The 14,956-nt window shown below is 45.6% G+C and overlaps 1 protein-coding gene across 4 annotated transcripts in view; it reads left to right on the plus strand.

Annotated features, from left to right (window-relative positions):
- Dpy19l3 (dpy-19 like C-mannosyltransferase 3) overlaps window positions 1-14,956 on the plus strand; it is a 68,265-nt gene that overhangs the window by 9,843 nt on the left and 43,466 nt on the right. For all 4 annotated transcript variants that reach the window (XR_015003735.2, XM_048448801.3, XM_048448802.3 and 1 more), the window contains exon 4: window positions 14,198-14,288. Coding sequence is in view for 3 of the 4 variants with exons in the window: in XM_048448801.3 (XP_048304758.1) it covers window positions 14,198-14,288 (91 nt within the window). In the remaining variant the exon portion in view is untranslated. The remainder of the gene's footprint in view (window positions 1-14,197; window positions 14,289-14,956) is intronic.

The following is a 14,956-nucleotide window of genomic DNA, read 5'->3' on the forward strand; positions in this document are numbered from 1 at the left end:
TAGGGAGTTGAGGAAGCTGGATTTGTGGCTCCGAAGGCAGGCGCTCCATCTGTGTTGAAAAACGGACATTTTCATATTACCAGCTTGTAGATGTGTGGGTGAGATTGTTTCAGAAGTGTGTAGAATGGGAAAGAAAGAGAAGCCCGGACAGCCTCTTTCGTGCCTCCCATGCCATCTGGAAAGCCACAAGCTGGCATATCCTCTAACAGGTTTCTTCCGCCCACCACCCACTGTCCTGTGGAGGCTACGACTGAGCTCAGCGTCTCACTGACTCCCCTCCCCCACTCTATTCAAGCACTGTCTCTTTTTGTTTTAGACAGGGTCTCACTGTGTCGCCCTGACTGACCTGGAACTTGCTCTGTAGACCAGGCTGACCTCAAACTCAAGGGATCCACCTGCCTCCGCCTCCCAAGTGCTGAGATTAAAGGTGTGCACCAAGCAGTTTTTCATGAAAATACTTTCATTTTGAGGACTTGGAATTGTTAATTACACAGAGACTAAAAATAATTCCTTGAAAGATAAAAGGCTCACGTGTTGAGTTTCTATGTTCCAAATATTTACTGGTTTAATTTTTACTTGGTTGTTAAGATAACATCTCACTGTGTAACTCAGGCTAGCCTCCAATTATTGGTCCTTCAGACTCAACCTTGAGTTCTGGGATTGCAAGTATATACCACTGTGCCCTACTTCAGTGTGATGTGTCTGTGTATTTGTTTGCTTTCTTGGAGCACAGTCACAGTGCCCAGCCCTGGATGGCCTGGCATTACAGCCCAGGAGAGAACGTTACAGACTATCATACGTAGAAGGTCAAGTTGGAGGTCTTTATTAGTTAGCAACTAAGAGTAGGCTCTTGCCCTAAAGAACTCTTGACCCCAAAGCTCAGGGGTAAAGCATTTCTAAAGGCAAACACCATGATGACATCATTGTCAGGGGAACTGTGTGGCCGCCCCCCCCCCTCTTTTTTTTGTCAGAGCACATCAGTTTTGCTTGCACATCTGGGCTATGGTTAGAGTCATGGAAAATCCTAAATATGTTGCCCCAGAGGATGTGGTCACCAGAGGACGTGGTCGTCAGGGGTGCTTAGGGCTAAGGCTTTTCTGAGCAGACACAGATTGGAGTCTGGGTAAGATGAGGACAGGATGGTGTCACCTCAGTCACTTCGTGGGAGCTCAGAGCATAAGCCAGGCTCACCTTGAATGTGTGACAGTTTGCTTCAAAGTGATTTTTGGAATGTACTTTGCAATGTGAGAATTTGAAAAGTGGGAGCCTCGAAGCATCGGCCTGAACCGAAGGGAAAGATACTGGCTTAAGCAGTATAGAGAATCTGTCTGGGACCCCTTCTGAGCCTCGTGAATGGGTTAGAGAGTTTATTTCTCCTCTTTAGTCACTGTACTTTATCATCCTTGCCACAAAACTTAAGATGTTACAGGCTGAAAACTGCATATCCTATGTTGAATGTCTGCAAGGTGCGTGGTATATTTTATGGTGGTTTTTTTTCTTAGTAAACACCTTAGCTTTAAATTGGCCTTAAAGGCAGCCTGCTTTTTCTACTGTCCTTTATCATAATCCAAACATACCAAAAGGGCACAGTCTACATCTTACTTGCTTTACAGCCCAGCGCATTACTGGGGCTAAGTAAATAAGCTTGTGTTTAAAGCAGGTTGGGCCTCTGAGGTTGCAGGGAGAGAGGGCAGAGGAGTAGGGGGCAGCCGGCTGCTGGGGAAATCTGCCGAAATCTTCCAGAGCTGGGTCGGAAGGGACAGCCTAGCTTGGCTGAGGGGATGCTGTTGTCCTGGCAAATAAGGGGACGGCCACTTTTAATGCATTTAATGATCTCTGCCAGCAGAGGCCATAGGAAAACCATGTTGCCACTATGCTTTTATTTATTTAATATTTATTATGCTTCATTTGTTGTTGCTATATGTGCTATCCTGTGATGGTGAAACAGACTTTAAGATGAAAAATATTATGTAAGACTTACTACTACCGATTGCTTGTTTGTTTATAGTTATATCATTTTCCCCTTTCCTTTTAACCCTCCCAAATGCTTAACTATATGGACTCTTTTTTCATTAATTGTTGTTATAAATAGGGAATAGCACATCAATTGATTAGCAATACCAAATGATCAGCCCTGAAAACATACATACAAATAACATTATAGAAACTGGGCAGGTTGTACTTATGTATTAGAAACACACACACACACACACACACACACACACACACACACTTTCTGTGATTTAGACAGTTTCACTATGTAGCCCTGACTGGCCTGGTGGTGTAGTCCAGACTGGCCTTGAACTCATGGAGATTCACTTGTCTCTGTCTCCCACATGCTAGGATCAAAGGCAGGTGCCTCCCACACTCAGCGTTTTCAGAGCTGGCTTGACCAGCTCAACTGTTCAGGAGGCTGAGGCAGAGGCTTGCTGAGTAAGTTTTAGACCAGCAAGGACAACTTCTCAGGACCCTATCTCAGTGTAAACAAAGAGAAAATAGGGCGGAGAAGTAGCTCAGTGGTAGAGTATTTGCCTAAGCCTGGAGTTCAGTCTCCAGTTCTGGACCTGGCCCCTCAGGTCTCTCTCTCTCTCACACACACACAGAACACAAAATGTGGGAAGTCTTTTGAGTGTTGAAGGTAAAGTGTGGTTTAGTGTAAAGCACTGGCTAGTCTGTGCTTGCCTGGGTTTCATTTCTGCCACCACCACCAAAGAAAAACACTTTTCCTTCCATTTTCACTCACATGCATATGTATTGTACCTAGCAAACTCAACATATGTACAGTTTGTCCTATCTGATGTCACATCACACACTTCTTAGACAGTTGCACGTCTTCACCAAGCTTGCACCATTATTAGATTAAAAATGTATGCTTATAGAATTCAGCAGATTTGACGTGCGTATACTCTTATTTATTTCACTCTTTGAATGTGCCCCAATTTTGGAGAGTTGGATTGTTTCTAATTGTGTCATTAAATTCCCAAAATTACTTACTTAACTTCTCACTTTAAAGTGGCAGTAAAAACATGTCACTTTCTGCTCGTCTTGAAATCGTGTCAGAACAATTAAGGAAAACGAAGAGAGCTGAATTCTCTTTTCCCTCCCTCCCTTCCTTCCTTCTAAGACTTGTTCATGCAAAGCTTACTGTACCATACAGTGCCCAGACTTTATCTCCTGAATCTAAGAAGCCCATTATCCAAATTCCAGGTATCTCCGGTGAAGTCCAGAGGAGTGTAAAAGGTGCTGAGCACCAGCTCTGCCCTCCAGTGAAGCTCAGAGTATAGAAGGCCTGGGTCCTGGCATGTGTACCCATGCCCTGATGGGTCCGTGATGTGTCTCTGGGGAAGAGAATGGAGCAAGGCAGTATGAAAGGAGGAGTCCTGCCAGGGTTTGATCACATCCGTAGGACGTGGGATTTAGTGGAGCAGGACCTGCGGTTTGAACATCCCTCACGCTGCCAAGCACTATTCACTAAACTCAGGAGAAAACTAGAGAAATCATTCTTAAGGTCTCGTGATGTCGCCGTGGCTGGCCTGGGACCTGCCCATAGACCAGGCTGGCCTTGAATTCAAGATTTCTCCCTGCTTCTGACTCTGTTTCTGGACTGCTGGGTTTAAAGGTATGCACCACCAGGGCAGGCTAAGAAATCACTGTTGAAAAACAACCTCTGTCCTAAAGGAGCTTTGCTGGTCTAAGTGTGTCTTTCCCCTCTCCCCACTATAGTCTTTTTGTAAGGAACTGATCAAGACAGAGCTTGTCAGTTATATTCACAATGACTAATTACCCAGAAAGAGCTAGCAAAACGTTGTGTAACGATACAGTAAGAGAAAGGGGGAGAAGGAACCAGCAAAACTTAATAGCAAGGACTTGAAGATAGAGGCCAAACACATCACAAATAGCCAGGGACAGTGGTGCCCAGCACTCAGGGAGTTAAGGCAAGAGGATAGAGTTTAAGGCCAGCCACAACTACACAGTGAGACCTTGTCCCCAAAATAAAAAGTATTTGCCAGTTTGGAAGATAGATTTATGAAATTTAATTTGTTTATGAATACGAATGCTTGCTTGCATGTATGTCTGTGTACCAGAAGAGAGTATCAGATCACCTGGAACTGGAGTTAGAGGTCAATGTGTCCCTCCATGTGACACAGAGTCTCTGCAAGTGTCCCTACTCACTGTGGTGGTTTGAGAGAAAATGGCCCCCATAGGCCCACTGGGAGTGGCACTACTAGGAAGTGTGGCTTTGATAGAGGTGGTGTGGCCTTGTTGGAGGAAGTGTGTCACTGTGAAGGTGGTCTTTGAGTTATCCTTTGCTCAGGCTATACCCAGCATGGTGCAAGTTGCTTCTTCTGCCTGGAATCAATTTGTAGAACTCTTAGCTCCTTCTCCAGCAGCATGTCTACCTGCACGCTGCCATGCCACCTCCAGTGACCATAATGGACTAAACTTCTGAACTGTCAATTAGCCTCAGTTAAATGTTTCTCTTTATAAGAGTTGCTATGGTCATGGTGTCTCTTCACAGCAATAGAACCCCTAGAGTGTGCCAGCTCTCAAAGGGATAGAGGAAGGCCACAAAGGGAAAGGAAATGGAGTCAACAGAATTTAGAAAAGAAAAAGAAAGTAAGACCAAAGAAGATTCAGCATCCTGCAAACGCGACTGCGGAAAACACAGAGGAGTTGGGCAGACGTGTAGAGGGAAGCAGATGGAGGGAGAGAGGTGGCCAGGGAAGACAAAGAACAGCAAACATGCAACACTGGTGTCCCAACAACTGAGGAGGGAAAGCATGACACAGAAATTTGTGGGCCCCAAAATTTAAGGATAAAGGAAAATTTGGGCATACAAATTGAAAGGGCATAGTTGGTCCCACAGAATGTTAACCCAGCAAAACTCTCTGCCTGAAGTAACACTATGAAAATATAATGTAGTGGAGCTGACCTGTGATCCCAGCAATTGAGAGGAAGAGGCAGGAAGATCAGAGGTTCAGGGTCATCGTGGGCTACATAATGGGTTTGAAGACAGCCTGGGATACATGAGACCCTGTGTGTGTGTGTGTGTGTGTGTGTGTGTGTGTGTATGTATGTTTGTGTATACACACTAATTCTGAGCCACTGACGTGGCCTGGTGTGTAGAAGCTCTTTGGACATAAGCCTGATGGTCTGAGTTTGATTCCTGGAATCCATGTAAAGAGGGGAAGGAGCCAACTCTGCACAGTTGTCCATTGAACTCTGTGCGTATGAAGTGCACACAGAAGAATGGAAAGTCCAGAGCAGTTTGAACTTGGAAGACTTAGAGGATGTAGCTGAGTGGCATAGAGTAATCTCATATTAAGGATTCAAGAAACCAGTGGGCACTATGGATCGTATGACCCAAGAGGAGAGTCATGGGTTCATCTCACTTCCAACTTTTTCATAATTACATGTGAAACTCTGGGACTATGAATAGAATTGAGTGTGGTGGTACATGCCTGTTATGCCAGGACTCAAGAGGCCGAGACAGGATGATCACAGGTTTAGAGCTAATCAGAAACACAGGAGAAGTACCCACAATATACAATCACAGCTACTCACTGCAGAGCATCAGCAGATAGTACACAGAGAGGTACATAAGTTGTCCTGTGTCAACTTATAGGGTGTAAGAAAGTCACCCTATAAAGTTTCCCGGTTAAAAGTAGGACACACACACAGAGACACAATCAAAGATTCATTCCCCAAAGCAACATAACACAAGTATATCATGAACACAAGTATACCAAACATATCAAACTATCTCACTATTGACTGGCCTAGAACTTGTATTGTAGACCAGGCTGACTTCAAACTCACAGGTGTGTACATGTGTGTATCTGCAGGCACATGTGAGTGCTATGCCCGCAGAGGCCAGAAGAGGGCATTGGATCCCCTGAAACTGTAATGCCAGGCAATTGTGAGCCTGCTGGTGTGGGTGCTGGGAGCTGAACCCTGGCTCTTTGCCGCTGAGCCAGCCATCTCTCTGGCTCCCTAGAGTTCGTTTTGGTTTGGTTTTAGCAGAGAAAATAGAAAGACTTTATTCACCCAGTGAACACTCTGTTCCTGCCTCCGGATAATGTGACACTTTTCTCTTTGATTCATTCAATCCTTTAAATAAAAATCCAAGCTAGCTAAAAGCAAAATCCTTGTTACTTATAAATTTAAAAGTTTCCTTCCTCCCCTTGTTCACTTTCTTTTCAGTTTGTTATGCCCCTGAGGATTGAACCCAGGACCTTGTACATTGCAAACAAATGCCTCAAAGTATTCCTTACATAATTCTTGGAGCACAGAGAAAATGAATGTTGAATGTTTAGAAATTAGGAAAGAAATCTAGAAAGCAGAGATGCATTTCAGGGCAATATGCAGAATTTTGTTGCTTTAAATAGTATAATATAGAATAAGGATGAAGTACCCAGAAATGAATGGAATATTCCTTTGTGGAATTGCAAAGTGAACAGTCAGGCAAAGGGAGGATACAGCTAAATAGTAGATTAGTAACGAGGCAAACATTTGGTGAAAATGAGAGTTGTCAGTGTGGCCTCCTCTGCCAGAGCACAAAGATGGAAGAAATGAAATAGAAATACAGAAACTAGAAACAGAAGTTGGTCATGATGTCACAGGTGGCATGTATATGCAAATCTGAGGTCTAGAAAATAGGTAGACTTTATTCTAGGAAAATAATAATTGCCAAGTGTGGTCCCAGAAAACAATTTCTGTAATTTTAGTAGGGAATGCTTTGCCATTCTTTACCCTGAAAATATCAGGCATTAGTGCACTAATGATATATATATACATATATATATATTACATATGTGTATTATATATTATATATAATATATGTATATATATATATACTTTTTTTTTTTTTTTTTACAAAGAGAACATTTCCTGGCCCTGGGGAAGGGAATGCAAATAATAAGGGCTTTGCCCATTAGGTAATGCTCTACTTCTGAGCCACACCCCAGCCTCTCACTGGTAGATTTTAGACTGGCGCTCCATTCCTGAGCTATAGCTAGAGCCGCCCAAACTCTTAAAAAACAAACAAACAAAACCCAGTACTCCAGTAGTGTTCAAACCATTCTAGAACACATTTCACGAAGCTGTTACAGTGCCGACATCAGAACTGCAGCTGGTCTCCTTGTGTGTTACTTAGCATCTTGGTGGTGGCTGAGAACACAGAACTGGCCAACGCTGAACCGTCGCTCCTAGAGGAAGCATGTTTGTGCACATTGTATATATACGTGACATATAGATTCTAACTTGAAGTCTTGAAGTCCTTCTCCTCACAGAGTGTATTTTATTTTATGAAAGAGACGTTGAGGTTGGGAAGGAGTGAGTGATGTCACTGTTTTTCCAGCTATAGCTGGAGTGGAAACCCTGCCCAGCCGACGTCCTTGCTCCACTGACCCCCTAGTCTCTGTTCATCTTTGTGTGAGAGCTCAAAAGGGTGAATGACTCCATCTAGGACCCATGAATGCTGGGCATCTTGGACTTGTCACAGCACCGTGTTTGTGCACAAGGGACTGCATGCATTCTGCACGCAGAGTGTTGATAAGCAGCCTCTGCAGCTCTGAGGTCGCAGGTGTGTACTACCAGGCCCAGCCCCTAGCTCAGCTCTTCACCAGGTGGCCTTCCTCAGACTGCATCCCGTCTGAGGACCCGAGGACAAGCCTTCACACTGCACCTGCTGGTTCTTGTGCACAGAGCTGCGCCGCTGGTTCCTCTCCCCCTCTGCTGAAGCAGGCACTCGGCAGTTGATGCTTTCATCTTTGCTCCCTTCTGGGAGACATGACTGCTGTACCCCTTTTCCTTTTGAGCTGCTCTAGTCCCTGTTCTCCTATGGTTCTTTCTAGAACCCTTTCCAGTTGGACTTGAGTGCATAGCCCTGCTTTATAAAGGTACTTAGTGAAATGATCTCAGAGCTGCTAAGGCCAGTGGCAATCCTTAAGCCTTGCTCAGGCTTGGTCTGCTGCCATCCTTTTCTGGCTCGCAGGACGCATTCTTGGAGAGTTGGCTCCTGCCTCTGCAGCTGAGCCCTCAGGTCTTCTAAGGCTGCCCCTGGCCTCTGACCTCTTTTTGCCTGGAATCCCACGTCTCTTCTATCCACCCTCATTTCTAAGATCCACATGCTGGTGACTCCCAGTAAGGACCCCACTCAGGTATTTCTCTGAAATCCAGACCTGGTATCAGCCCCTTACTTGGCCACCTTCTTCTGGTGTCCAGTGGGCATTTCAGATGCAGCAGACCTGGCTTTGGTGTTTCCCACATCTGCATTTTACAACTTCATATCTGACTAGCATAGGCCCTAAGGCTTTGAAAGATCTTGTTCATACAGACCCTACATGAAATCCCTCAGCAAATTCCACTCCTGAACAAGTACAATGTCCAGAAGGTGACTGTCCCGAGACTGCCTTTTCTCTGCCCGTGTCACTACAGTGGTGCCTTAGTGCAAGTCCAACTCTGTTCCTTTATTTTTTAAAGCAAATATAAGTAGCGACTTCCATCATGAAATGTCACGCATTCCGTCATTGCGCTTGGCACCATCCACCTCCCATGACTCTGTTGTCCCTGCTCATCTCCTTCCTGCTTCTGCTTTCATGAAGGTGTCGGTTTTGAACATCTAGACTCTGCATGTGAGGGAAAATTGAAATGTTTGGGCTGGTTTGTTTTGTTTATTTGCCCCCATCCTGTCTGTCTCCCCTTCCCTCTAACCCTCCCTAATGTAATGATCTATCCTGTCCCTCTAAGAGACAAACCATGCCCACTCCCTCCCTGTCTGCCAAGAAGAGCTGATCTTCAGCTTCCAGACTGAGTTCCTTTCTTTTCTGTCTCCTTCTCAAAGAGGTAGCTTCTGCCTTTCCCCATTTCTCCCCTTCCCCCTTCTCTCTCTCTCTCTCTCTCTCTCTCTCTCTCTCTCTCTCTCCCTCTCTCCTCTTTTCCCCTTCTCTCTTTCCCCTCCATAACCCACTAAATAAATATCCAACTTCACTCTGCATAGCGTACCTGTCCATGTCTCTGTCTCTCACCTGCCACCTGGCTCCCTGCCTGGGACCAGCCGCCTTTGGTGTGGTCTCGTGTCCCCACCCTTGCATGCGGCGCGGTTTCATGGCCTGCTGCCCGCTGCAGTCACCCAGGAACCCACAGCATTTTATTTTTACCATTACACCTACACCCCAAATAGCTACCCTTCTACTTCCTGTCTCACGTATGTCTGCTGTATGTCTAGATCCTGCGTGTGAGCCTGTCTTAGTTCACCCAGTGGTCCAGTTGGGCCCCTTTTGAATTCTGTAGGTTTTTTTTTTTTTAAGCCTTTTAAAATATAAACCCAAGGGACTGGAGAGATACCTTAGTGGTTAAAAGTAATTACTGTAATTCCAGCTCCTTGGGATCTAACACCTTCTTCTGACCACTGTGGGAACACTCAAACAGACACATATACACATAAAGAAAATTGTCAAATATATAATGCATATGTATTATATAAGGGTGTGTGTGTGGTGTCTAAATATGGTGGTATATGTCTGTAATCCTAGCATGAGTTAGAAGCATAAAGATCAGCTCAGTGCCAGCCAGCCTGGGCTACCTAGTGAGACTCTGTCTCAAAATAAAATATAAATCACCCATGCTTTTCAAGCCTGCTAAGTATTAAAAACAGACTTCTGACTCCCCTCTGCACACTTCACCCCTCCTAGCTCTCGAGTGCAGGTCCAGAGTCTGAGTCACCTATGGAGCAGAAGTGGCCCCTCACGTACCTGCTTCCTATCCTTTGTACCTACTCTTCCTGTACCCCCATGTGCACTCGGGCTGCTATGCCTTCCTGGCTATTCCTGGTACTCGTGCGTGGTTCTATATGGCTTCTGTATGATTGGCAGACCCTTCCCTCAGTTATCTACTGGCCCACGGTTACCTCCTGATCTCTGCTCAGGTACCTCTTCACATCTCTGTTTTTTATCATCATCATCATCATCATCATCATCATTATTATTGAGACAACTATATAGACCTGTATAGCTTGCAACTCACTACACAAACCAGGAACTCACAGATGCCTTAGCCCCTTAAGTGTAAGTGCTGGGATTAAAGGCGTGCACTCCCACACCCAGCTACTTTAAATTTTTTTATTTTTAGATTTATATATTTTACGTGTGTGAGTGTTTTGCCTGCATTATGTATGTGAGCTGTATGCATACCTGAGGAAGTCAGAGGGCAAGACTGGATCCCCAGGAACTGGACCTACCCTGTGAGCTGTCACGAGCCTTTTCCTTTGCTCTCCTCACACTCCTCTTGTTCTTTTGGGCCTAGGTCTGGATTCTTAGATCTCTCTTTGTTCCCACCCACTCTAGATGTGTTCGGCTCTCCTGGCTTCTTCCTAGTCCCTTTCCCCGAGCTTCTGGTTCACCCGCAAGCCTTTCTAGGTTTCTTGCTGCAGGATTTGCATACTTCTTCAAAGCGAGGTGTCTCTGGAATAACCGGGGTTAATCTGCAGATGCTGATGGCTTCCGGGCAGGCCCAGTGCGAGCTGGGAGAGCCTGCAAGACTTAACCTTCTCACCAACGCTGCTTGTCAGCTGTCGCGTGTCACAGCTTTAATCAACTCTGGGGCAGGAATCCTAACGTCCTAACAGATGGATGTGAATTTAACCAGACAATAAACCATGTACGTGCCGTAAATATGTTTGCCAAGGGCATGGTTCCCAGTGCGGGCTTTCTGCACAGCTGTCTTCCCTTGAACTCGCGGTATCTCGGTGAGATGATTTGTTAGCCTAACTCTGAAACAGCATTTTGGAGAGTTAATGGGTCGTTGGCTTCTCCGTTCCCGGCAGCCTAATTATTGGGGGATAGGGAGGGATCAGTTTTCATCCACAGAAGTTACTGATATGAGATTTTTAAAATTGAGCTTGATGTGTTCCTGAATTGAGTGCCATTCGTCTTGAAGGGCCTGATAACCTTCCGGGCATGGCCAGCAGAGCTGTGATTTCCCCTTTGAGTACTTAAATGGCTATGGAAGCTACTACCGCAGTGTTTTTAAACAGATCTTTAAAACTATAGTTCTCAGGTCTAGAGAGACGGGTTGGAGGTTAAGAGTACTGGCTGCTCTCCTAGAGGACCTGAATTCGGTTTCTAGCACCCATATGTCTGCTCAGAACTGCCTGGAACTCTAGCATCCAGAGGACCGACACCCTCTGCTGGCTCTACGGGTTTTTGTGCTTGCACGTGTGTGCGCGCACATACACACAAATAAAAAATAACAATTTCGTTCATCTGTCTATTCTTTCTTTCTGGTCATTATTTTCAGACACGTTCTTATTCTTTCACCAATGCTGTCCCTCCGCAGACCCTCGCAGGTGAACACCCTGCGCTCTGCAGCGGGCAGCTTCTACCGATGTGCATTTTCCCTGGCGCACACCACCAGACAAAGTATAAATTGCTGCAGAACTGGGAAAGCGTGTGAGTGGAGCAGATGTTCCCCTAGCATGAAGCAGATGTAAAACTTGCGAGTGTCTGTCTAATAAAGGACAGCATTTGGTTCTAGACAGCTGCTGCCAAGATTACCAATTAATCATGTTTGAATGCGTTTTTTACTAATTAGGTCCCCCTTTGGTTTTTACTGTTCTGGGTGTAGTAAAGAGGGGGAAGGGCCTAGCTTTCCACATTTTACACTTTGAATAACACCCCCCATCTTTATAAGTCTTTTTTTTTTAATTCTTAGAATCTTATAGGAAGTGAAGCCCAAAGATGTGAATGACTGGGCTGGCTCCCCTACTGAGATTATAGGTTTGGAGTTAGGATACTCTGTAGAAGGCAGAGTGAGCACCCAAAGGAAGCTGGAAAAAAGAGGAGTGTAATTACACTTAATATGAGTTTATTTTCGTTTTATTCTTTTGCACGGACAAAAGCTAATATCTGCTCAGTTACCATCAATAAGCAGTCTCCATGGTTATCCGACTGAGTGGGAGTCTGAACAGTACAGAAACACAGGGTACCAGTGTGGTTTCATATGATCAGATGCAATGGAACATGTGTTTGCAAAGATGGAAGATGGCTAGGTTGGTGTAATTATTGAAAAAGGTCACCTCTTTTTCTGTGAAAGATAAGTCAGTACCACTGTGGAAGCTGAGGAGGAGGCAGCAGGGATGCTGAGGCTGGTTGTTGTGTGGGGGTGTTGTTCTGCTTTGCTTTTGCACTTCGGGGATTGAAGCCATGTTTAGGCCAGGCTAGTCTGTGCTTCTGTGCTGCGTCTACAACACTCTTTGTGATTTATTTTGCTTTTTGAGGCAGGGTTTCTCTGTGTAGCCCTGACTGTCAATGAACTCGCACTATAGACCAGCCTGGCTTCCAACTCCAATCTGCCTGCCTCTGCCTCCTGAGTGCTGGAATTAAAGTGCCAACCCTTTTAAAACTTTTATTTTGAGATGAAGTCTCACTGTGTAGCCCAGACAGGATTTCAGCTTGTGATCCTTTTGTCTCCACCTCCTGGGTACTGGGACTACAGACCTGAGCCATCCTGCTTAGCAAACTCCTCTTCCTTTTCCTTTGCTGCCTCCCTTTCTCCTTCCCTCCCTCACACCCTTCCCCCTCATTCCTGCTCCTCTCTTTCCCCTCCTCTCTCCCTCACACCCTTCCCCCTCATTCCTGCTCTCTCTCCTCTTCTTCAATGCCTAACTTCCCCAAGATATGCTTATTTTCTTTGAAAAGAAGTTCAATATATAAAGTTTATCCTCACGTGTTCCTAGAAAGAGTAAATACCAGCTAATGGTTTCCTAGAGTCAATAGTTGGATATTTTGACATTCTTATAAAATTTTAAAGTAAGTGTGTGTGTGTGTGTGTGTGTGTGTGCGCGCGCGCACATGTGTGGAGCATGTATTTTCCAGGACACGTGTGGAGGTCAGAGGTTAGCTTATAGGAGTCTATTTCTACCAAATGGGTCATGGAGGTAGAACTCAGGTTGCCAGTCTTGGCAGCGAGCACTTTCATCTGCTGAGCCCGCTCACCGGCCCAAATTCACAGAATTTTTAAAGAATGCGTCCAACAAAAAACACATTGATTTACAGGTGAGTGTGAGGGTTTGTGGCCTCCCTGGCTGTGTGTCATTTGTGGAGTGCAGCTGTGTGCGACACCACTCTGCACACAGTGTGACCTTAGCTCTAGGACCTGGCTCATGGGACACTGGAGCAAAGAAATCTGTAACGGCATGGATTAAAGCCTTTTAAATTGCTTATACTTAAAAAAAAAAAAGAAGAAGAGGAGGAAGAAGAGGAAGAAGAGGAGGAGGAGGAGGAGGAGAAAGAAGAAGAAGAAGAAGAAGAAGAAGAAGAAGAAGAGGAAGAGGAAGAGGAAGAGGAAGAGGAAGAGGAAGAGGAAGAAGAAGAAGAAGAAGAAGAAAAAACTCACATAGCTTCATTGCTGAGCTATCTCCAGCCTCAACGCTCTGAGATATTAATATTACTTGGGACTAGTGGTGATTTCTTTTTTTAGTTGTTTTGTTTTGTAGTTGTAATTTGTGTGAAACCATGAACTTTGAAATACCCACTTAAATGAAACAAGTCCTGTCAGGTTTTAAAAACAGCTTCTTATGGAACTATATCTACAGAAGTACAGGAAGAATAATGACCCAACCCCTGGGCGTCTGGCCCATGGTCCTGCGTCAGCATCCTCAGAATAATGACCCAACCCCTGGGCGTCTGGCCCATGGTCTGAATCAGCATCCTCAGAATAATGACCCAACCCCTGGGCGTCTGGCCCATGGTCCTGCATCAGCATCCTCAGAATAATGACCCAACCCCTGGGTGTCTGGCCCATGGTCCTGCATCAGCATCCTCAGAATAATGACCCAACCCCTGGGCGTCTGGCCCATGGTCCTGCATCAGCATCCTCAGAATAATGACCCAACCCCTGGGCGTCTGGCCCATGGTCCTGCATCAGCATCCTCAGCCTTGTTTTGGTTGTTTTGAGGCAGGATCTCTCTATACAGTTTCCAGAGCAGCCTTGAGCTCATGATCCTCCTGTCTCAGCCTCCTGCTGCTGGAATTGCAGGCGCTCACCGCCATGCCTCCATGGGTCAGGATTTCTGGTATTTGCAGAGTATCTTTTCTCGCCTAAGTTCTGTAGTTCTGTATCTTGTTTCTATAGTAACGGTGGGTGTTTCCACAAACTAGGTCAAGTAAACCCAGTCGTTGTTCTCACTTTGTTTCAGGAAGTAGAGCGAGAAATCTCATTCAGGACGGAGTGTGGACTGTACTATTCTTACTACAAGCAGATGCTGCAAGCGCCGACCCTCCTGCAAGGTAACTGTAGCTACCACAGTCTGGGCACTGTTACTTTCTCTGCCGTCACTCAAGGCCTGCTTTGCACTGATGCACTGGTGTGTGTGTGTGTGAGACATGTGCGTGTATTTGTTTTGATTTTTTTGAGGTAGAGTTTCTCTGTGTAGCCCTGGTTGTCCTATGTAGACCAGTCTGGCCTCAAACTCAGAGATCCACCTGCCTCTGCCTCCTCAGTGCTGGGATAAAGGCGTACACCACCACACCTGGCTCATAATTTTCAATGTATGAATATCTTGTGTACCATGTATGTTCCTCCTGGTGCCTGTACCAGGTTCCCTACGACCGGAGTTGGAGCTGCCATGTGAGTTCTGGGAATCAAACTGGGGTCCTCTAAAAGACAGCCAGTGCTCTTAACCACTGAGCCATCTCCAGCTCCCATAGCTCCTGGCTTTATCAGATTGTAATCCCATTACAAGGCACCTCCTGGAGCCAGCCTGTTTCAAAGAGGGAAACAGAGGCAAAGAAGGTAGATGGTGTCCCAAGAAACACTGGACAGTGAAATTCCCACAGCTTCCAGCACCTTCCACACGGTCACTCTGGGGCACGAGATGTACCAAGCACTCTTATAGCAGCCCGAATCTGTGTCTTGGAAGTGATGGCCCTCTCTTGAGAATCTATCTCAACAACTT

Source organism: Myodes glareolus, chromosome 1 (genome assembly GCF_982192425.1).
Source record: "Myodes glareolus chromosome 1, mMyoGla1.1, whole genome shotgun sequence".
Lineage (NCBI taxonomy): Eukaryota > Metazoa > Chordata > Mammalia > Rodentia > Cricetidae > Myodes > Myodes glareolus.